Here is a 25064-nt window from a genome sequence, read left to right on the forward strand (position 1 = left end):
AACATCCAACATTGAATTAAATCAACAAAATTCGATCACCTAATGGGTGAAAGGTTCCAATATAATAAATTCAAGCTGTTTTTAAAAATTGCTTTAATAATCAATTTCAAATTTGAACAAAAAATATATGTCGCTCGCCATAGTTTGTTCTGTAACCACCAACATGTTCTGTTGATAGTCTAGTTTTTAACCGGATATGATTGTCCGTCACAAAGAATAGTCAAACTTCACTGATTTTATGAAAAAAGCTAAGATATTTATTTAGATTTAGTGAACTACACTACACTTCTTTTGAGAAAAGATCGTTATAGGCCTATTGAGGAAAAAGTAATCCATCATAAAGTGCGAAGTGAATAATGTGTTGGGATAAATGTTCATGAGGGACTGATATTCTTGTTGTCCACTGCCAAAAGGCGCGCATCCAAAATGGCGACTATCTTCGAAAACGTGCAATTTGGTTTTTATGACAATGATGGCCAAATAAAAGACATTGTGAACGTACCACATAAGCTTGAAATTGTAGAAGAAAATGAAGGTTTTGTTGTCAATTTGTTCAATGGTAAGTGAAGTGATTTTGGCAAGGCTGTCATTTTTCCCAGACACCTGTCTGAGTCTGGGAATTACCAATTTTCGTTATTCCCAGACACATGTAACAAGTTGGCAGAAAGATTTTATGCAAAATGCCAAACTAGGTGTGAAAAATACCAAATATTCTGAAAAAAATGCCAGTGTCCCAAAAGTCAATATCAAGTGATATTTAACACAAGATGAAAGTAAATAGTGATCAAATGTCAAATCCAGCAATTTTTTTTTTTTTTTTTTTTTTATAAAGCAAATGGATCAATGAAATTTCTTTTGTCACTTTGACTTTGAACTGAAAACGTCAAACTGGCAATTCGCTTTTTTATTTTCAACCAGGAACAAAGTTGTTAATCATCAAAATCAAATCTGTTCATAGTCCACCAACCATTACATTTTTCACTACCTACACTACCTACCTACCTGTTAATTGATCATCATTTGTTTCTATAATTTGTTCATTCTGGCCACAATTTGGGGGATATTGATGATGGCCTGGAATTTGTTTATTTCGCGGACGAATTCCTAGGCCAAAAAGAAAAAGGGGAAAAAATACCTCTCTTTCTGTTGTTTTTATTTTTTTTATGAGCGAGTCTATTCTTTTCTCCTTTCTTGTTTGGCCTTTTCCGTTTCTGAGCATGAATTTCTAAAACTTTTTTTTTTTTAATATATATTGTTTTTTTTTCCCCTTGATCTGACCATTTGGTCGCTCTCTGAATATTTCTGTTTGTTTACTTTTTAATTATTTATTCTTTTTATATACTCTTTGAGATCGGAGTGGGGACGAATATGACAATTTGTTAAAAAGGAACCAAGAGAGAGAGAGAATGTTTTTGTTTTTTTTAAAGAGGTGGGAGGGGGGGGGGAGGATGGGATGGGACATTTATTCCTTGCAGCACTCTGTAAATTAAAGGCGGAATAAAAAGAAAATTATTTTTTTTAAGTGGCGGAACCAGGATTCAAACCCACAATGTCGATTCCGACAAGCCTTACAGGGCAGACGACTTAACCGTTAGGCCATGACACCCGCTTGAAAGTCGACACATATTGTGAATGTAACGACTGATGTATTGGTTAATTTTCTGTTTTTATAACTTTACTTATTTCTATGTGCATTTCGAAACATTCCATATTCTGGAATGTGGATAATTGTTTAAAAGAGCGGAGATTCAAAAATGTGTCTGGGAATAACCAATTTTCGTTATTGGCAGACCCTGTCTGGGAATAATCACAGCGTTTTGGCAACTTTTCATTGATATGTCATTGTCATACATAGTCATAAGTTGGGAGGCCTTCCGAAAGCTCCTACATGCCCAGTATTCTTCTAGTAGGGGGTTTGGGAGGGGGGAGACTTTCTTTTTTCTTTTTTATAAAAAAGGTTCCTCCCTCCCAAACCCCCTACTACTAGAACATTATAAAAAACAAGAATACTGGGGATGTAGGAGCTTATGGAAGGCCTCCCCATAAGTTGACTGAAGTCAAAGACAGTTAACACAAATTCACATGGACATGGCTGAAGCTATTCGGACTCGAGTCTTAAGTCTCCCATGGCTATTCGGACTCAAATTCCAATGCGCATGTGCAATTTTGCAATCAGTCTGAATTGTCTTACGTGGCAGTATGGTTTTTTCAAAAAATATTTTAGTTATTGATAACGACACTTTTCCTTTTAAAAAAATTCAAAATTGGGATACCAAAAAAAAAAAGAAAGAAAAGAAAATACATCTGATAATTCATTTATATATGTCTTTATCAAATTTAAGATTGAAGGCAGCGCAGTATATTTAATTTTGGCCACCAGTGATCAACCCTCTTCTCCATGCTACTGTCCCGTTTCAATCAGTGGTCAGCTTATTGAGAGCGAGAGGCTGTCCAGCGAGGGATTCTCAGTCACAGATTTTGAGCTTGTTGCAATAGTAAATTTTGAGTAATTATATCATAATTGTGGAACCATTTATCCTAGATTAAAAGTAGGCTAAGGTTTCATATTAAATGGTTTTTTAAAGGTAAAAGGCCTATCTGTCTGTGTTGTAAAAAATAATTGTTAGGCCTAATTTTAAATTTTTTAAAAATATCAACCCGCTTAATTTATCTCATTCCTTATCCTCACTCATTAAAGATTACCAATAAACTTTCTTTTATTGTTTCTTTTTTTTTTAAGGTGATGTTCGCACTCAAACTGTGAATATTGGTAAAGACACAGACTTTGCTCGCATTGGTTCAAGTTCCCTTGTTATTACCAATGACATAAATTCAGTTCTGCTCACATTCCCCAGCATTCATGGTAAGCCAGCTGTTTCTTAGTATGTGGATGGTCATCATAAGAAAGCAATTACCATTTCTTGACAGAACTAAAGCCTTTTTTTAGACTAGACTTATAACTTGAGATTTTATATATAGCGCAATATCCTCTAAACCTGCTCAAAGCGCTTTACAAAGGATCCCTGACCAACAGCAACATGTAGCATACAGAGCGAGACATGACACCTGTTAGGTGATACAATTTCTTTCCACCATAGACAATGCTGTTTACGACCAGGTACTCATTTTACACCTGATACAGGTTGTGGTGGGCACTAAGGTAAACGTCCAGTTGGCACTCCAGCAGTAAGTGGATAAATGGGCTAATCAGGGTTCCCGTGGCCTCCTTAAATTCAAGGACTGATATTACTGAGTAAATCTCCTGGAAAACTCCTTTGATTTCATTTTAGGAGAAAAATCCTTGAATTATGTGAGGTCACCACATCGTCGTCATTTTCATCAGTACCACCACCAGCACAGCAACCACCACATCATCGTCACTACCACCACGACAACAACCACAACACCATCTTCATCACTACCAACATGAATACAACAACCACTTCATCATTATTAATACCACCACCACTACTACAGCCACCATCATTCATTACAACCACCAATTCGTCATCATCATTACCACCAATTCATCATCACACCGCCACTACTACAGCCACCATCATTCATTACAACCACCAATTCATCATCATCATTACCACCACTTCTAAAACAACTACCACCAATTCATCATCATCACTACCATCAACACAGCAACACGTTATTACCCCTACCGCCACAGCATCATCATCATCACTACTACCACCACATCATCATCACCATCACTACTCCCACCACTACAACTACAAACGTCTCATCACCATCCCTACTACAACTACTGCAACCACCATCACATCACCATCCCCACCACCACTACTATAACCATCACATCACCATCCCTGCCACTACTATCTACAGCCACCTCATCACCATCCCTGCAACCACCACAATGCCACCCCTACCACTGCCAATACTACTGCAGCCAGTGTTGCAAGCGCCGTAAAAACCCTTCAAATAAACTTAGGGGAGCAATGTTCAAAGGCAGATAACTCCAAAAGTTGATAAATATTTTCATATTCCTTCAAATATTTGTAATCTATGCTTAAAGTTGGACATGATTACCAAATTTGAGAGAATTAGCTTATTTAGCTTGATTAATTTTTTTAAAAAAAGTTATAGCCTCTCGAAATGGACCCACTGGTAAATTTAATTTTGGCACGTTTTGAGACAAAAATTTTAAAATTGTAAAAAATTCAAATATCCATATTCTGAACTGAAATTTAAAAAAAAAAAATTCATGTCTCATAAGTATATTCAATGGAGCCAAGTTTGAGGAAAATCAAAAGGAGTGTGGTTCCCAATTTCCGAAAATTTGGTCCACTTGACATGGAATGGCCCAAATTAAAATTCCTGTTAGTGCATATATTTAACTTTTAGTAAAATTTAAAAAATAGTAAAATTAGTTTTATCCTGCATCTCTGAATTCATCCCAGAAATATGTTTATGCTGTTTGTTGATTAATGTTAATGGGGGTCATTAACCAATTGGAAAATTTGCAGGTCATAGCAACTTTTTAAAAACTCACATTGTCCCATTGGGTATTATGTTGAAAAAAAGCAGATGACAAAAGAATAAATCTGTTTTGAAATGTCTTGCTATTATTATTATTATTATTATTATTATTATATAGTTATTTGTCTTACTGTAGATCCTTTGTATTTTCTTATCAGTGATGCGTGCATTTCGAGACAAGATCAAGAAATTACGAGAAGGAATGAAGTCTGTGTTCACTGAACGTACAGAAGAAGCTTCGGCAGTACAGTATTTCCAGGTATTATTTACATTTGACACAGAAGTTAGTTACATTTCCCCTGGATGGGGTTCCCTACATCCACAGTGAGCGCCATAAAACTCTTAAAAACATAACAAAAACAATTACATTTCCCCCCGCTTATATGCTATACATTCCGGAAAAACGGAATTATTTCTATATAATTGCTACGTCTAGATTGGAGTGACAGCCAACGGCCATATGAAATCAGCGATGCTGTTCCCAATCCACACATCTCGGCCAAAGCATTCAATCAATTCGTAGCAATGGACAACAATATATCCATCAGCGGAAAACTGACATCTCAGGAACCACTGGACTCCGTTCAGTCACAAAAAAAGGCAATGTGACACACTACCCCTGACAAACTTGACATGTAGACAAACCACGCCACTTTGTCTAAAGAGAACGCTTGACAGATAATCTACATTGGCGAGTTTGGAGACAAAGGTTTATAAACAGCTTCCACGGAATAGAAAGCAATCAAAGCTTCGTGATTACTGTTGTAACAAACAATATTGTCACAGTTTGTTGTCGATAAAACATGAGAAAGAAAAGATTTTAATGTAAGAAGAAACATTTTTAGACAACCCAAATAAATATATAAGTAATTGAAAATAATATAATGAATATATAATGAAGTCATACCTAGAACAGACCTGCCAACGTATTTTAGTACGATTTTTGGACCCAGAATACGCGGATACGATTTTCGTGGATTTAATACGATTTTTTAAAAGATATGTGATGTGAATGATGTTGACGATACATTTGATGCATTGATACACACGTGTCGTACACCAACTGTTGACTGTGTTTCTGAATGAATGATGCATCACATTTAATACTATATCATTTCAGTTGCTTATATGATGCCTGTTTTCACCAATATTTTTCTCATACATTTTTGAGGATTTGCATAGAATTATGCATATAAGCTTGTTTTATACTTTAAATAGTCTCAGACCACATTTAAACTTTTGCCACTTATTAAATAGAAAATTCTAAGTGAAAATTTAATTGAACCAACATCTTTGACTTTGAAGCCTTCAATTTAAAACTGTATTGCTAATTAACTTAAACATAAATGGGTTATTTCCCTTAACTAAATTACTCTATTTTGATTTATAAAATTTATAAATTTATAATGATCTTTTTTTTTCTTTATTATTTTGTACGAGTCTTGAATGATAAAGTGGGCAGCTTTAGGAACGGTATTTGGTTCAAAATGAATGTTTTAGAACCATTTTAGAAGTATTTAACTTGTCTCTGCATATTACATACTTTGCGAATTTCCTATCATTTGACCAAAGTAATAGTATTAGTAGTATATAGAAGTAATAGTAGTAGTAGGAGGAGGAGTAGTAGTAGTGAATGCTCAAAAAAAAAGAGAGAGAGAGAGAGAGGGTTCATTTGATAACATATATGGAAAATATCTTGCTACTGTTGCAAATTGTCATCTACTGAATTGAAGACCATTCTCCCAGATATTTCATCTCAAAACTTTCTCATAACTGATGTACTGGGCTAGCAGATATCACCATCACAACTTCATTTGGTACATCAGCATCTCTTACATCAACATCATGACGTCACCACTTCTACAACTGCCATCACAGCATTGTCACGGCCACAACCACCACCACCACTAAAGCACCATCGCTACAACAAACAACACTTCTTCCACTGACACTAGCATCAATACCACTAACATGTTAAGGGTCTTTTGGTAATTTCTTTGAGTGTTTCGAAAGCAATTTCCTTTGATATTGCAATTTCTGAGCCTTATGTTAATTTTAAATGGCCATTAAGTTTTAGTTTCTCGATAAATCGATAATTTTGTAATCACTAGAGACTGCTTGAATGATGAAGATCAGAGTTTATTTTGATTTGGGATTGATGTTAGCTTTTATATAAATTTTTGTATAGTGCGCACTTTTTTTCCACATGTGCGGACAAAATACACTTTTTTGCTAAAAATACACTTTTTAGGGTCATGGAATACACTTTTCATCCTGGGAAGGTTGGCAGGTCTGCTAGAACATGACAATCCCAAGCCCGTAGAAAACTCAGAAGTGAAGGCCTTACATGAATTGCACGTGAAAGCTGGTGCTTAGATGCTATTTTTAATTACTCCACTTAATCGTCATACTAACCTGAACTCCCGAGGGCGTGAGATTAAGCAGAATCGACTATATATATATCAAGAATTGTACTCTTTTCTTATCCCTTTTCTGTACTCTTATTTATTTTTATTTTTTTCATTTTCTTTTTGTTTTTGATTTTTATAGAGAATGGAGGAGGTGTTTAGTTAAACGCTAAGGTGAAAAGTATTTGTAAATATTTGTTTCCTCTATTTTAATCCAAGGCCTTTCCACATTCACCTTTTTATTATTGAGTTTGTGTTTTATTGGAATACATGTGCAAAGCCTTCATTGACCAGACAAAAGAGATAGCATCCAGAAACCTGATGTGTTTCAATTTTTAGAATTATCAATTCAACATATTAAATCAAATAGTGAAGTGGACAATGTCTACCTTTGGCTGGGTTTTAAATTGGTGAGGGGATTGCATTTATAAAAATCAAGTGTGCCTTGTATAGAAAGAGTTGTGTTGTAAATTTCAGTACTCATTCAAAGAATTAAAAGATGTTCTTTTTTGGTATGGTGTAATAGTTAAAAATAAATCTGACTAGAAAACTCTCAAATTATAAAAAGGTTAATTAAAAAAAAATTGTAATAAAGTCTTTGATTTGATATAAATATTTTATATGCGGGTATTGTGATAGAAGGGCAAAGTACATGTGGTTTAACTTGACCAATTTTTGTCTCTCGGTGACATAAACAGCATTACTGAACCATTTGGACTACAGCCCCCATTTCCTCTGTATGATTAACATTTGCAATTTTGTAAGATTCGTGATAAAATGCTTACTAGTATGGTTCATTTCCACAGTTCTATGGATACTTGTCCCAGCAACAGAATATGATGCAGGACTACATTCGCACGTCCACATATCAAAGAGCAATGCTTGCAAACATTACAGATTTCCATGATAAGGTTTGTGTGTATGATGTGTATGTAAGCTATTGCCAAAACCATGGTTCAGATCAGATCATGTTGTATTTAATTTGTTTGAAAATCTTACTCAGATCACCAATTATATTTTGCTTTAGGGATTTGAAAACTTTTTTAGCTTGTCCAAAAAGAAAAGAAAAATATTGAATTTTTATTTTGTCAAAAATGTATGATAAGCGAGTGTGTGCATTAACCCTCTCGTGTTCAGATTCTTTTTGGGGGAGTAGATAATGAGTTCCCTATATGGCCATGTCAATCATGTAGACATCCTTTGATGATATTAGCCTACTCTTTGATATCTGTAGTCGCCTTTTCGTTTTCTACGGTCACTCATGGCTAAACTCCGCCCAGAAACGATTTCATAGGTCCGTCCATCACCAAATTTCAAACTTTTGTTCTCGTGAGTTCTTAAGTTTTTTGACCGAAGAACGATTGGCTACTGAGCATCTTGACCCTTCAACGATTGGTCGTTCTGGCAGCTCACGTGTCAACAGCCGTCAACAATGAATTGAATCATCGTTGAGGCAGTGGAAGACGGCCATGGAATAGTTGCGTCACATCGCCACGTTGTTGAATAAATTATCCAGGCATGGTCGATAGGTAAAAAAGCCAAATTATGTTCTAGTTACATTTGAAACAAGCAAAGTATATCACTGATCTCGTCTCTTTGAGACATGCAAAGAATGATATAAAAATCAAGAAAATCGGCTAAAAAAAGTTAAAATAAACAAAAGCAATTTTTTTAATCAAATTTATTCGTAAAACAGTTGGTTTTCAACCGATTTTTATGAAACAAAGACCAATGTACTTCTTTTTTCAAGCTGATTTCAGCAATGTGACTTTCAAATTCCTCAGAATTATATTTTTTTACTTTTAGATTTTAGCTTTTAGGTCTACTCAATAAGGTGTTATGTTCCTTGCATAACAATAGCGTAATACATCGACGGGTAGAAGCGTCTTTGTTTCGGCCAGCTGGATAGATAGCCTGTGATTGGTCGAAGACTTTGAGACGCTTGATTCACAATTCTACACGAACGGACCCCGGCGGTCTATCAAAGAGGTGTAACAAATTTATTTACAGACTATTTTTCTTGGTGCTAAAATTACAAAGTAATAATTTCGTATCAGAAAAAATAACTCTGAAGTTCCTATCTCTTTATTACAATAAAATTGATACCTCGAATGACAAAATCGACCCACAAATAAGGGAGTTATAAATTATTCATAATATTTTTAAAAGTTTACAATAATTGTCTTCAAAGTCATTTTTCATCACCAAAGTCGTAATTTTTTACCGATTTTTACCAAACAAAGTGCAATGTCAATGATTTTCACCCGCAAATAAAATAGGATTTAAATCGCAATTTCTGAAACGTATTTTCTTTTCTGTCGGCAAATTTATAAAAATCAAAGCTGAAAACACCCTGCGGCAGTGAGAGGGCCTGTCATTTCCTTCACAATGATTGGATTTTACTTACTGAGGCCAGTCTTGACTACCCCTCCCATAAATATTATGCCTTTGTCGGGTTGAATCTTAAAGAGTTAATGGGTGACTATATTGAGACAAAATTTTAGAATCATGATGTACGTAGGAAAACTGCTGTTAGTCAGCACTACGTGGATCGTAAAAAGTAATGCACAGAATTTAATATTACAGCTTCAAAATTGAATATAATACAGAACATTTCAGGCTCACAGCCCTTCTTCAGCCAGTAACAAAAACAGTCAAACATTGTTAATACATCACTTTCAAAACCAGACAGGTGGCAGAAGAGTTATTTGTTTACACCAAAATTAAGGGGTTTTTGGGGTTTTTTTTGTTTTTGATGAGTTATTATTTATTAGAAGTATCTGTAATAATATGGTAACTCTACCTTGAGGATGGTTCTTGAGATGTCTTGCTAAAAACTAGTCTTTGTCTTTGGACAACTTTGTGGACATTGTGCAATCTTGTTATTTAGTTTCTGACATTCATTTTAGATAAACTTCTGACACAACGTAAATGGATCAAAAATTATCTCCTCAGATTGTACTAGATGTTGGTGCAGGTTCGGGTATCCTTTCTTTTTTCGCAATTCAAGCTGGTGCGAAGAAAGTATATGCAATAGAAGCAAGTTCTATTGCCCAGCATTGTGAGGTACAATTTGCCCCTTTTTAAAAAAAAATAATTAAATGCTAGGTTATTTTCCTTAATTAAAAACTGTTGTTTTTTTTTTTTTAACATTTAACCATAACCTCATTTAAAATTATTTATTTGTTTATTTAAAGTTTTGTCCTATCTTTTTTTTCACATTTATTTTCATTTTCATTTTTCTTCCTTTTCCTATCTTTTGTTTTTCAAGGAATTCAAATTTTGATTAAAAGATTTTAATCGAGATAAACCTAGAAATGATTTCTAGTTTTGTCTAATATTATTATTGAATTTATTATTGTTATTATTCATTTAAACTTAGACCTTGGTGCAACAGAACAACCTTGCAGATAGAATTATAGTTATCCCAGGAAAGGTGGAAGAGGTCAGTGTGCCAGAGAAGGTGGATACCATCATCTCAGAACCCATGGGATACATGTTGTTAAATGAAAGAATGTTGGAGTCTTATTTACATGCAAAGAAATGGTTGAAACCTGAAGGTAAGTGGAGTGCTGACTTTGGAATTTGAAGAAGGGAGAGAGTTATTAATTTTTTTTTCCTGGGATTTCTTTGCGTTTTAAACTAAAGGTTTTCAAAGATTCCTCAATGCTTATTATTTTGTTGTTTGTGCGTGTGTGTGTGTGTGTGTGTGTGTTTTGCCTTTTTTTTTCCTGAGTAAGTTCCTTGACAGTTTAGCACTGGTAGTTTTTATTTATGAAATATTAGTCTTTTTATTTATAGTTTATTTCTGTTGGGGTTGATTACAATTCTAGATGTTTTGTTTTAATGATTAGGGTTGGTAAAAATATAAGTGCACATAATGATATTCCCATTCTATTTTATTGTTAGAGGAAGGTCAATCTGAATCTTTTGATAATTTAAAATGATGAACATTTTAAAGAGGGTTACCATTTCAGCAAGGTTAGGTTTGGAATTTTGGATAGGCTAGTGCTGCTTAGTCTGTTAAAGTTGTGATTAGATTACTTCTCTGTGATCCTAATTGTTTTTTTTCTGTCATTTTCCAGGTCGTATGTATCCTACACAAGGAGACTTGCATATTGCTCCTTTTTCTGACGAAGCACTTTACATGGAACAGTATCAGAAAGCTAATTTTTGGTGAGCTTGTCTTACAATGATTATGGAGATTATGGGTTGAGATAAGGTGACTGAAGGTGTTACCACCTCTTGTTGTTTTCTTTGGTCTTATAAAAATCCTAATGGGTTGGAATGTGTAATCTTGTAATTTATGATCCCCTAAATTCTTGTCACAGGGTTTTAAAGATCACTTTCTGCTATTTAAAGTTTTAGGGGGTGGAAAACAGCTGTAAAGCTCTATTTTACCATTAAAGACTTTTTTCATTGCTGGTATTACAAATAGGTGACAAATAAAATAAAAGGATGTCCGCTTGTTCGTAAATTTACATCCGTGGTCATAAAAAAGTATTAGTTAGTGTCATAGATACATTTTGGATTTGGGTGACTGCCTTGTACATGTGACTTGGAGTTTATTGGATGCTGTAAGAGCAAATAAACCAGTGATGATAATCTTCCACGGAATTTTGGGATTTTAGGGATTTCTCAAAATAAGCTAAAACAGGATAAAATTTCATAGAAAATAGCCAGAAAAATATTTTTTTTAGTCGGACATGGTTGGCAAGTCTGCACTAGGTTCCAGTAACAAAGATACTGTAGCCTGTTTTATAAAGTTTTTAAAAAACACTATCTAGCCTTTTGTTTTTGGTCAAAAGTTTATCCTATTGTCATCTCTTGATGCAGTGAGCAATTTGAATATTATTGTAGACCTTTTAAATTTGTTTTGTGGAAACGACAATTCATTAAGTGTTTACAAAAAGTAAATTTATGTCCAATGTTAAGAATGGATGTACACAAGTAGTAGTATTATTACATGATACATGACTACGATAATTTGTGTTATTTTTACATTTTGCTTGTGTTTTATCGAGAGACTGAGACATTTTCCTTCTTTTTGACAAAGTGCTTTGTGCATTGCCGATAACCAAGGATCAGAAATATAATGCAAGTGGTATGACTTAAACTGGTAACATTGAAGTATCAACTGTCTTGATACGGTGATGACCATGATAAACAAGTTTTTTAAAATTCTGTTGCCAGTGATCTGTTAGAGGAGGATAATGAGCAAATAAGGCTGAGTCACTTTTTATTTTGTTTTGATTTAAATTTTAGTACATTATCATGGATGGAGCAAGTGTTAAGATATATGTCATCTTGTGTTATAACAAGCAAATAGTGAGTTCAAGCCACAAATACAGTGTACCTTGGGTACTGCGATCTTGGATTAAGTGAAAACTTTTTAAATACCCATTGTTTTTTTCCTAATTATCACTGATAAAGCCAACTCTCATTCAATGTAGTTCATTGCCACACACCTTAGCTACAACAAAGTAAACAAAATTGTGAAGGCACAACTGGCTTAAAATAAATCTTTGCTTCGCTTTTTGAACTCAGTGAACTTTACAACAGACCTGCATTGTCTTGTAGGCTGTTTGCACATTACTCTGACAATCAGTCATGTATGTGTGGGGTAGCTCATTAATCTTGAAATCATTAGCCCAGTTCTAGAGTGAGGGGCAGGGGTGTGTCGACGGCAATGTTGCAAGGGGGTTATCCATTTATTTATACCAACTTTAAGTACTTGTATACGAATTTCAAGTGATACCTCAGTGATTCAATGAAACCTTGGTTATAACCAACTTTGACTTCCAATCCTGTAGGCTTTGTTGTAAACGAGGTGTACTGTTAACGTTGCCTGAAGCCAAGATATGAGAAAAATGGTTTTAAAATCTGATTGCTTCCTTAACAATTATTAATTATTGTCTTCAGGTATCAAGAGTCATTTCATGGAGTGAGTTTGACATCCTTGCGAAATGCTGCTGTCCTCGAATACTTCAAACAACCAATTGTTGTAAGTTGTCAAACTTTGTTTATCTCTTCCATTGTCTCCTAAAGCAGTTTGTTTTTATTTTATTTTTTTATTACTTTGTTTTTTCCAAACTTCACAGGACACATTTGACATCAGAATCTGTTTGGCAAGATCAAACAAACACGTCATAGACTTTCAATCAGCAGAAGAATCAGATCTCCATGCAATTGATATCCCTCTGTCCTTCACTGTCATGCAATCTGGAATAATCCATGGGTTGGCGTTCTGGTTTGATTGTGGATTCCTGGGATCAGAGTAAGTTGCCTTTTATCTCATTGATATATAATTTGGTAAATAAGAGAATTGTTAGAACTTATTGAGCGTAGTTTCATCATCCTCAATTTGTTTCACCGTAGTTATTTGTTATTTTTCTTCCATTGAGCATCTGAGGTTGGGGTCTTTTGAACTGCTATGATGGATGGAGAAGTCAATCTTGCTGTATTTTTTTCCTTTTCTAGGTTGTTTTCTGTCTTTATCTTGGAATAAGATTTCTTGAGTTTATCCTGGCTCTGGCTTAATTCCTTGGCTGAGGTGAAACCAGCGAATGTATAGTATTAGTTATTGGAGAATTTTTTTCCCTTGTGAATCAGCTCTCTGTTGTCTACTATACTGTTATAGTTTTTAGTTTTAAATGTAATATTTCATAAATATTTGAGTGTATTGTAATCCTCTTTGTGAGATCCTATGCTTATGTCTAGATGTGGCTTTTATGTGATCTCAAACTTAGCTCATTAATAGTTTACTCTTGAAATCTACCTCTAATGCCCATCTGAACCACTCTCCTTTTTTTTCTGGCTGCTTTTAATTGTAAATCTAGAATTTTGGTTTGTTATCAAGGGGAGAAAGAAAATTGTTTTTGGGGTCTAGCTCTGGCACAAGGTCATATTAGTCTTCGTTTGTTTGTTTGGTTGTTTTAAATTGTGTTTTGATGTTAGCAACAGTGAAGACTAATTCAGGAATATTTAGATTATTCTGGTTTCTTCTTCTTTTTTTTACCAAAAAATATTTCAGCTACTCAGTATGGCTTAGCACTTCACCCACAGAGCCTCTTACCCATTGGTATCAGGTCAGATGTCTGGTCCAGACCCCAGTTCACGTGAAACAAGGACAGACCTTGACTGGAAAGGTTGTTCTCACATGCAACACACGGTTGGTGCTTTTGGATTTGATTCTTTATTCTTTTTACTTTTACCCTTTTTGTTCTCAGTGTTTGGTTTCTTCATTTGTAATATTTAGTTTTATAGAATTTCGTCCAAAAAAAAATTAGCACCTTAATTAGTTAGTTCTGCACATAAATGTTTCTTAAGCATGACAACTGAGTGTGAAATAAAAAACAGAGCCTTGATATGTGTCAGTGATTATACTTTTCCGCGGATCCGCGGAAATCCGCGGTTTTCTTTCCTTTCCTCGGTTTTCCTCCTCAGATCCTCGATCCGCGGATATTTCCTTCATTTCCTCCTTTTACTTTTTTTTAAATATTTAGACCTGCATGTGTGCCGACAATTGTCGGTTTTCCGACAATCACGGTAGTTGCGATCTCCCGGATCACTTATTTTTATTTTATTGCTAAAGTAATCTGATTGCGAGTGACGTCAATTGTCGGAGTGTCGGCGAGCCCCAACTCGACCGGCGGCGAGCAGTCAAGTGCCGACGAATGGGCGTCGGGTTGCCGACAATATTGTCGGCACTTTCAAGCCCTCGTTACGCTCGTTCGGCAATTATCGGGAAACTCCGCTAGTCTTCGATTCGACCGCAACTCTTCATTATCTGAAAAACGAGTAGTGTGTCGATATAATCGAGCATGCGCAGTTCGTTAACTTTCGTTTTCATACTTTCGGTATTCCATTCAAGTAACTTTTGTTTGTTCAATTGAACGTTGCTACATTTCAATTTTATTCGCTCTATCAATAAACTTTCGGGATTTGTCATTGTATATTTTGATCTATTACTCTTTTACATTATTTTTTGTTATCATGCCCGAACAATTCTTTGACCGTTCGTCGGATCTGAAGTCAGTTGAGAATGGTGTTCGAAATCTATTCAAATGGAATTGGCGATGATTTTCTTTTGGCGTACGTGAGAAAGCCAGCCCAGCCGGGTGCTGCATTTTGTATTTTTTTTTTTTGCCAGTGGATTAAAGTCTAATGATTGGGATGGTTATTGCTCTTTAGAGTTAGAGATAAGATCAATTATTCCAGGTTAAAAACTACTGTGGGGGTCCGATTACGGTGGCAAAGGAAAATCATTCATAAAGAGGCATTCTCACAGACAGTCAAAGTCAAAGTGAGTAACACAAGAGAGAAAAAAGAAAAACACCTCAGTCGTTGACGGCTGTTTTCACTGCTGAGACAGAGACTCGTCCTCTCTCCAAGCTTCACAAGATTTCTTAACTCACTCAATCCTCGCCCTAGCCCAGTCTGTAGGTAGACAGGTGCCGATTAGCCATTGGACAAGTGAAGCGCAACTTTATTTGTATAACACAATTTCATATAATTATAATCACTGTTGCATTATTTTTCACAGTATATGAACGGCTCTGGTATCATTTTAAAGGGCTAGATCAAGATTTCTTTTGATGTGATAGTGATAGAAATCAATGTTGACATATTGTATCAAAAATTATAATTTGATAAAAATAACATCATTTTAAAACTTTTGAAATCTTTTTCAAAATTGAGATAGCAAAAAAAATAAAAGAGAAGGCATCTAGATAAATCATTTGTCTGTGTCTATATCAAATTTCATAAAGATTGAAGGCAGTGCAGTATTTTAATGTTGACCACAAGTGACCAACCCTCTTTTCTCTATGCTAAGATCCCGTTTTAATCAGTAGTCACCTTATCGAGAGGCTTCCCAGTGGGGGAATTCTCAATCAATTTTGAGCTTTTTGTAAGACTAAATTTAGAGTAGTAAAATCATCATAACTTTGGAACCGTTTATCCTAGATCCAAAAGTAAGGTATCTTATTAAATGTTTTTTAAAGGCCTATCTGTCTATGTAAAAAATAATTATTAATTTTTATTTTTGAAAAAATATCAAACTACCACTCTACCTCCATGCTGTCCCTTGTCCCTATAAATGTTTGGTACTTTTTAACATTTTAAAATAAATATATTCGGTAGGACAATCCAAAAGAAAATGTATATGACTAAGTACTGAGTTACAAAATAAAAGATCCGGTAATGCGATATGTGTGAAAAAGTTCAGACAATTTGGTCAGGACTCGCATGCAGGTCTATTAATATAATAAATCTTTAAAAAATACCTCCTTTTTAAAAAAAAAAAATATATATATATATATAAAAATTTCCTCCTTTACTGGACTCTGGGCGTTTTAAAATTGTACTCAAAAGAAGTCATCCTGCCTACTTTCCTGTGGTGCAAGAATGTTCTTGGTGAGTTTTCCGTTTTTCCGACTTTTCCGACTTTTTGACTTTTTGTGAGTATCATCACTGATGTGTGTTGAGAAAAGTAAATTATATAGAGATAAAACAGCTTTAATGTTAAAGGGAGATGGAAGAGAGAATCCTATCAAGTTGCAAATCCAGTGAAGAGGAGTGATGAGATAGAGGTGAGCGGTCAAGAGATTGGGTTATCAGTTAAGTTTTAAACTTTAATTTATTCATGATGTGATTGCTGGCATGTCCTGATTGTTCCTTGTGTTTAATAATTACTACTATTCATTTTTGTCCATTTTGTCTTAATTGTGAACAGCTACTAGTCAACAAATAATTGATACCATGACCCAGAAATCATGCCCTTTTTGTGGTTTGGTAGATCTTCCTACTAATAAAAGCATGCCTTTCTGAAAACGTTACCACCATTTTTTTCTTGTCGTCAAGAATTCTCCCCCTCCCCTCTCCTCCCATCCAACATTAAAAAACCACCTAAATACTGTATTAAGTAAAGTTAATGAGTTTATATTAGATTTGTAATGTGAAGCTCAAGTTTCTTGTAGAAACAACAGCTTTGTGAGTAAGGATTCAGCTCAGGAAGAAAATTCTATTATGTTTGTGTTCGTGCTGGATTTTGCTGTCTGTCAATATTTCATATCTTTTATTCTTTTTCAGACAAAGCTATGATGTGGACATTGAACTGAACATTCCGGGCACAACAAACAAGTCTGTCAACACACTGGACCTGAAGAATCCATTCTTCCGCTATACAGGTGCAGCGCCAGCAGCTCCTCCAGGAACAAACCAAAATTCTGCCACTGACACTTATTGGAATAGTCTGCTAGCATCAGGGGATGGTAAGCCTGGTTTTGGATTTAATTTCATTTATCTAGATCCAGCTATACTCAAGGTGTCCAGGCAAGTCAGATTGTCTGTTATTGGTTGGGTTGTACATAGATTGGATAATGGGTGTTTAGGTCAAATAAATAAAATTTGATTAGAAAAATTGACTTTGTTGCGGCAATCATAAATTTCAGACTTTATAATTAAAGCAATAATAATGGTAATGGTGTGATCTGACAGGGTGTCCAACAGGGTCGTAAAGTCATAAATTTGACCTCTTGGTCGTAAAAAAGTCGTAAATTGAAGAGTCAATTAATTTAAATTAAGAGTTTGTTGAAGAATTAAATCTGGCAGCACACAATTACTTACTGTTTTACTATTACTATTACTACCACTACTACTACTACTACTACTACTACTACTACTACTACTACTACTACTACTACTACTACTACTACTACTACTACTACTACTACTACTACTACTACTACTACTACTACTACTACTGCTGCTGCTGCTACTACTACTTCCACTACTGCTACTAATATTATTACTACTATTACTACTACTTTTTATATGACATGTTGAATCTGGCATATCATTCAAAGTGACATTTTAGAAAGAAAAAGTATTTCTAAATATTTTATTTACTCCTTCCATGCACTCTGTCTTATAATCACTTATCAGTGATGATACTTTTCCGCGGAAATCCGCGGTTTTCTTTCCTTTCCTCGGTTTTCCTCCTCAGATCCTCGATCCGCGGATATTTCCTTCATTTCCTCCTTTTACTTTTTTTTTATATAATAAATCTTTAAAAATACCTCCTTTAAAAAAAAATATATATATATAAAATTTCCTCCTTTTACTGGACTGCGGGCGTTTTAAAATTGTACTCAAAAGAAGTCATCCTGCCTACTTTCCTGTGGTGCAAGAATGTTCTAGGTGAGTTTTCCGTTTTTCCGAGACTTTTCCTCCTTTTTGACTTTTTGTGAGTATCATCACTGACTTATACACACATTCACATAATAACTCATGAAAAAATGATATTAAAATTATTGGAAATGGGTTTTTATAGAAAGTTGATCCTAACCATTGATTTCAGACGAAAATATTTTAATTTCCTAGGTCGTAAATTTTGTTTCAAGGTTGTAAATTTTGGCTGAAATTTTGCTAGACACCCTGCCAGACTAATGTCAATAGACAGAAGACTTTTATTTCTAGTTAGGGTTAGTGGGAATCATCGTTTTGGCTCTGAAATCTTGACAACCACCTCATTATCCCTACTGGGTCGGTTCCTGGCCTCCCATAGTGGGCAGGGTGGCACTTACTGTGTCTTCTATCCCCTTATATTTGTTTTTCGATTTGCTTTCTGTCTTTGTCTTGGAATGAGATTTCTTGGTTTTGTCCTGTCCTTGGCTGGGAGGGAAACAGTCAAATGTATAGTTTTTGTTTTGGGAGATGATTTTTTGTCGTTGTAAATCACCTCTCTGTTATGCATTGATATATTTGTTATTTTGAATGTGTATTGTAAACTTTTGAGTGTATTCTTAGTTGGGTCCTGTCCTGGTGTCCGAATGGGACTTTTAAGTGATCTCAAACTTAGTACATTAATGGTATGCTCTTGGAATCTTCATCTGATCCCTATTTGTTCCGAGTTCTCCTTTGTCTTACTTTTTCTTGGCTGTTTTAATTGTAATTCTAGAATTTGTCTATCCCATTTTCTTCCTTTTAACTGCGCTGATATAACCTAGTGTTGCAAGCCCTGTTAAACCCTTAAAACCAACAAATATTATTCCTACCACCATACTACTACAACATCTCTACCTCCACTTCTATAACTACCACATCATCTTTTCTGCTACCACCACCATTGCTGGAATGATTACTCCTCAGGTGTAGCAATATTTGTGTACTTTTTAGACATGGTGAGGGAAGCTAGGGAGTGTTAGCAAAGATGCAGTAATGTGTGCAAAAGCGACGTGTGACTTTGATCTTGGGATGGGGATATTATGACTTTGGTCATTGGGATTCAATTGGGATAGGGTTTAAGAAATATTGTGTGATATAGTTTGCTACGGTCAACATGCTTCAAAAAAATAGTTCACAGCACTTTTTATTCCCTACACTTCTTCATATATTTTTTTTATTGGAAAAATTTAGGTCAATACCAATTTTTACCTTAAAATTTGGATTTTAAAAATATATAGGATAGTATCATTTGTCTTTCTTGATTGAATTGGATCTTTATTGAATACGTCTTCATTGTTTGTTTTTGGTTTTTATCTTTTTTCAAGATTTTCCAGCATTTGCATTTAACTTACCAATTAAGAGTATTTTGTTAAATGAAGTTTTTCTGCATTACTTTGCTTAAGTATCAGTTTGTTCTTCCTGTTCTTACAATAAAATTAGGGACAAAAGCATCTAGCTGAATTGAAACTGCATGGTGTAGTAGTAACATTTTGTGGATGGTATATTTCTTGCAGCAAGTCAACAGCAACAAGCCTATGTGAACGGATTTGTGAATGGGATTGTTGATGTAGGACCCATGATTGTCCAGCAGCAGCAGCAGCAGCAACAACAAGGTCAGGCTCAAGGCCAGTCTCCACAGGCTGTTCAGGGAGGAAACTTGATTACTGTGTGTAAGTTTGACGGGTTTACTTACTCAAACCTGAATCCTGAAAATTATGGGGTTTTTGGTTAAGGCATTATATTTTTTATATTCAGTTTGTAATTCCATAACGAATGCTGTGGAAAAAATCATTACTCATGTGGATTTTTGTTCACAATCTTGAAAATTGTTTATTTTTGAGAAGACAAGAGTTTTTATTTCCCTATTGCAGATCTTTATCTAGGTTCAGGTCATTGTTGAATTCACTGAAATGTTGAAAGCGTGATTTTTTAATGCCAACATATACTTCTTGACCACTGCTATCAATACAACTTGTTTCTCAGCTTTTGTTTTTTTTTTGTATCTTGTAAAGTTCGTCTTTTTGGAGGATTTCTCTGTACTCCAATACGAAGTGCTTTTTGTATTGCTTTTTATTCTCGGGCTTTGCAGACCTGCCTATTAAAAAATTTGTAGTTTTTAAGAGATAAAAATTGTAGTCAGTATAGTTATCTTTATAGATCAACAATTTACTTCAGTTTTAATGGCTTTGAGATGCTAATGAAATTCTTGAATTGGAACCAAAATTTCGTAATTCTACGCATTTTTCATAGAAGTAGGCAGGTCTGGGCTTTGAAACAGTTAATCAAGAAATTCGTTTTTGGTCAGAAGATTTTTGTTTTAAGACCAAAGGATTTTACTGTTGCTACCAATCAACCTTCCACTCAACTTAAATTTATTTTTATTGTGTTGCAGCACAAGCAGCAGCACCAATAAATCCAGGCAGTATCCCTAGTGTAGGATCCCTCATATCTAATGCCAACGCACATCGCACGTCTATTGGAGCTGGAATTAGTCCCATCAGTTTCACATCCCAGCAGGTAGTAATATCTGTTTAAAAGTTTATGTACTTCAATAGGATACTGCTTTTTTTTTTTTTTTTTTTGAACGCGATTATTGCTCAGGTTTTTCTTTGCTTTTATGGTGCAAGCATGTGGTTTTGCTCTGCCGCAGTCCTCCCTCGTGATTTTCAGTGATTTCAAAGCTAGTTCAGTGGTTTATCTTAGATACATTTACATTGATCTATGCCTTATGAGCCTTTTAAATCCTTAAGGACTGAGACAGCTTGCCTGGTTTCAATATTCATCCAACTTTGTTTTTAGATGACTCTAATTTTTATCACATGCTTTTTATGACGCTAATCTACATGCACATATTTCCATGTCTAATAACTGAAGGCAATTCTGAGCCTTTTATGTTTTTTGTTTTTCAATATTGTTATATTGCCTAATATTTTGCATTGGTTTGAGAGTACTTCCATTATAACAATGGGGCCATAGGAATTTGGATTGTCATACTCACAATTAAGTACACACATAGAATAATAGGAAAAAGTGAATGTTTATTGCTGCATTATAAATCTTTTTCACTATTATTTATGATGAATATTTAGGTCCTTGATCTGAAAGAGAATACTACCTTTAAAGATTTTTAGTATTTTATATGTTGTTGTCCATGTTAATAAGATATTTAAAAAATTATGGGCATGGTTCACATTCAGCCAACAGTTTTAAGGTGTTTTAGAATTTCAAGGGTGTCCATTGGTTTTTTAGTTGTTTGGTTTGAATTATTTTTAGATTTTCTTTTTCTCATCATATACCTAATGTCATTATCTGAGATAAATGAAATGCATCGATCACGTTTGCTTTTTTGCAAAACAAGTGACTTGCCATATCAAAGTAGTATTATGACAGGATGAACTAGATGATATAAAATGAATCTATAACCTCAAATGTGAAACTAGAGGTTATATTCTGTTCTTTATGGCGAATAAGTGCAATTTCTTACAATGCTTATTGTTTTGATTATAAATTTACTATTAGGGGTTCGATTCATCCAACATGATACTGTTTTGTGATGGCGGGTCACATATTTGTATTATAATATTCTTATTTTTTTAAATATTTTTTTTAATCTACAGAGTGTGATCTCTGGTGGGACGACTCATTATCCTGTAAGTAATCAGTTCATGATTGGAGATTATGTCACACCTGGAAATTTGGTTGTTCAGTCACCCAAATCGGATTCTGCGTAGCTGCCATTTCACCATATCATTCATTCATCGCTTGTTCCCATCCTACAATATACATTTTCAGAGATTGTTACTCTTTCATTGTGCATTTATTTTCCATTATTATATCATGCTTGTGTATTGTTATCATAGGTGGAAATTTGTTTACTTTTACTTTCTTTTTAAGTGTGACCGACAAGCAAAGAGCTTTTCTTTTTCTTCATTTCTCGAAAACTTTTTGAAGCATTGAATTTAAATAATTACTTGATTATCACATCATTTACATCATATAACCATGATTTTTGTGCCAGTCTCATAGTTCTTTGATTATTTGGCAATATCAAGAATATTAATAAAAACTGAATCATTTACATGGTTCTCCAAATAGACTTAATGACTAAGTTCTAAATCACCCAAGCTTTCGGTTTGAGATTCATTCTTATTGGGTGTTATTCAGAATTATATTATCATTTTGGTCTCAAAACCATCTGCATATTACAGTGGGATTAATAGCATAAAAAATAACGTAAACTGCTGTCAAGAGTGTGATTAGGACAAAATTAGCTGGTATGTGACAAGGGAAAATCATGAATTTCATTTCTGTTCTTTTATAAGGAAGATTTAGATTTTCATGAAAATCACACTCTCCATTTTTAGTGTCCAAAATTCATTAATTTGTATCATGGGTAGAGGTTATGTACACTAAATGGTCAAGGGTTTCATCTTTATTGATATAATGATGTAATATTTGAAACATTTAATCAGAGGCTCCTTCTTAGTCATTATTTTCTCTATGGAAATAAATTCCACCTATGATAATTTGTTCCTTTTATAAATTTTGTATATCTTGTAAGTTTTATACTTAATGTTACGAGGGTCAATCAATGATTGTCCAGTAGTACAGATCTGAAAGGATAGTTCAGGGCTCTGTCCAATATGCATGACAATGAAATTCATATGATTTATGAACATGGCTCTGTGTCATGGGTACTGGAGAGCTTGCATGATGCTACTATGTATTTACTCTAGTTTGTTTTTATTTTGTTTTTTGTCGACATGGAAACCTAGAGATAAGTTATGACACAATATCCAAATTATTTAGGCGCATAGGTATTTACTGTTAAAATCTACTCCTTAAAATATAACATCCTCTTGGTCACAGCATTTTTGTGATCATAAATTGTTGCACAATGTATTAAGTTTGAGATCTTAGAAATGTTTTTCTAAGCCAGTTTCACTTTTAACAAGTGAATGAGATAGAACATTGGGGCAAGGTCTTTTGAACTTCCATGGTGGGTTGCAGAGGTCACTCTTGCTTTATCTTGTGTCTTCCTGCAGGAAAGATGGTATGGGATGTGCAATTTAATCTTTTCTCTTTTATTAAAAAAACACCCTCCAAGGTGAGGCCATAAGCTTTTGTCTTATGTAAATATTGATGCTTACAGGGAAAATGGTGGAATCGGGTTTTTTTGTTTGTTTTATTGATTCTTATTTTCTTTTCTTTTTTCCTGTCGATTTTTTATTCAAATTATAACATGTATGATAACCGCGGCGTTATAGTTTTAGTTATGAAGTAGTTTTTTACTAACAGTATGGTTTATGAACTGACGTTTTTGTCATTCATTAACTGGTTGGAATAATAGACTTATCTACCATGGTTGGAAAGGGGTCAAAACATTATTTTGAGATTCTTAATGCTTTGTTACTTTTGTTTTGGAAATGATTGCAAATCTCTCTCTCTCTCTCTCTCTCTCTCTCTCTCTCTCTCTCTCTCTCTCTCTTCTCTCTCTCCTCCTCCTCTCTCTCTCCTCTCTCTCTCTCTCTCCTCTCTGTGTCTCTGTGTCCGGGGTTCCTGACTCTCTCCCCATACTTCGTCGAGTCTTTCTCACTCTCTCTCTCTATTCCCCTCTTTCTTTTTTCCATCTTGCTTTCTGTCTTTGTCTCTCTGATCTACTCTGTCTTTGTCTCTGTCCTAGCCAGATCTCCTTCTGAATAATATCAATTCTATCTAGTTTCTTGATTATTTTTTTCCTCTCATCTCTCTGTTTCACTGTCTTTTTTTCTTTACATCTTATGATTTTCCTTTGATGTATCTCCTTTTTTTGTGGGGGTACCTGCTCCATGGTGCGGGAGGATATTTATGATTCTAACTATCCCTTTTATGTTTTATCTACACCTTGTTTCCTTGTTTGGACAATTACTTTTTTTTGGTCCTTAAACCTTGTAAGTTTCAATGAATATTTTATATACCTATCACCTCTTTTCCTTCCTTTTTACTGGTGCTCTATGGACCCTCTATAGATTTGTGCCAAGAGTAGTGCCGTAAAACCCTTAAAAACAAACAAACAAAATGTCTTTATTGTAAAATCTTTTCAGGGAATACTTAACGACCTTTTGGTGTTATTGTAAGAGATGGAAATCATTTGTATTTTTGCTGTGACCGATTTTATTTTTGTTTTTGTTTTGCTGTTTTGCAATTCTGCCAATGATTTTTAGTCATTTGATTTGACAAAACATTTGTTTTTGTTTTGTTTTTTGTTTTTTTACACTGATAAAGATTGAGACATGGCTCTAAGTAGGAGAATAACAAGTTAGAGGCGTGAAGTGTCATTTATGTGCCTCATTTTGTTTACTGTTGGTGTTAATTTTATCGCATGTTATGAATTTTACGAAAATATAAATATGATCATGTTGTTTTTGTTGTTGATATACTTGTGACAATTTATTTGTCAGACAGGGGTGAAAAGTGTCCAGGTATTCTTGGAATTTCTTGGAATTTCTTGGAATTTTGCCACTGTAAGAAGATTATATGAATATTTGCAATGTTTTTTTTTTTTAATGGGCTGTATCAGCCTGTTGTATTTGAAGTACTGTGGCAAACTATGGCCTTCTACCTGTTAAACTCCTGTAGTAGTCTTGCCACCCTAATTATCCACCTCCGTCATGTGAATGTCATTCTTAGTTGAGAATAAACTTTTGTTAAAATGTCCTGTGATATTTTGTTTGCTTGTTTTTTTTGTTGGATATTTTTTCCTCGTGTTTGTCTTTAATGAGACCATGTGATTTGGCATGGGGTCTTGCAGGGAGGGAGCAGCTTTTTGTGACTTTTGGGCAGGACAAATATCTTTAGAAAACAGGAGACATGGCTTTTGGTCTGCTTTTGGAGTCCTTTGTCACACTTTCTTGAAGACTTAAAGCGCATGGGCTCCTC

The 25064-nt window shown here is 34.5% G+C and overlaps 1 protein-coding gene across 2 annotated transcripts; it reads left to right on the forward strand.

Moving 5' to 3' along the window:
• Window positions 1-153: 153 nt before the first annotated feature.
• On the forward strand, window positions 154-24848 carry LOC144956928 (histone-arginine methyltransferase CARMER-like). 2 transcript variants are annotated; one of them, XM_078887763.1, is made up of 14 exons: window positions 154-559; window positions 2741-2863; window positions 4668-4768; window positions 7724-7828; window positions 9873-9983; window positions 10300-10477; window positions 11003-11093; window positions 12840-12921; window positions 13019-13194; window positions 13951-14088; window positions 17010-17191; window positions 19661-19816; window positions 20539-20663; window positions 21764-24848. In XM_078887763.1, the coding sequence occupies exons 1-14, from the start codon at window positions 427-429 to the stop codon at window positions 21875-21877; spliced, it is 1815 nt and encodes a 604-aa protein (XP_078743889.1). In that variant the 5' UTR covers window positions 154-426; the 3' UTR covers window positions 21878-24848. The 2 variants fall into 2 exon arrangements, with proteins under 2 accessions (XP_078743889.1, XP_078743896.1); XM_078887770.1 differs by lacking the exon at window positions 20539-20663 and having other exon boundaries at window positions 171-559.
• Window positions 24849-25064: the final 216 nt, after the last annotated feature.

This window comes from Berghia stephanieae, chromosome 1, assembly GCF_034508935.2.
Source record: "Berghia stephanieae isolate SIO BIC M18660-M18661 chromosome 1, UCSD_Bste_1.3, whole genome shotgun sequence".
Taxonomy (NCBI): Eukaryota; Metazoa; Mollusca; class Gastropoda; order Nudibranchia; family Aeolidiidae; genus Berghia; species Berghia stephanieae.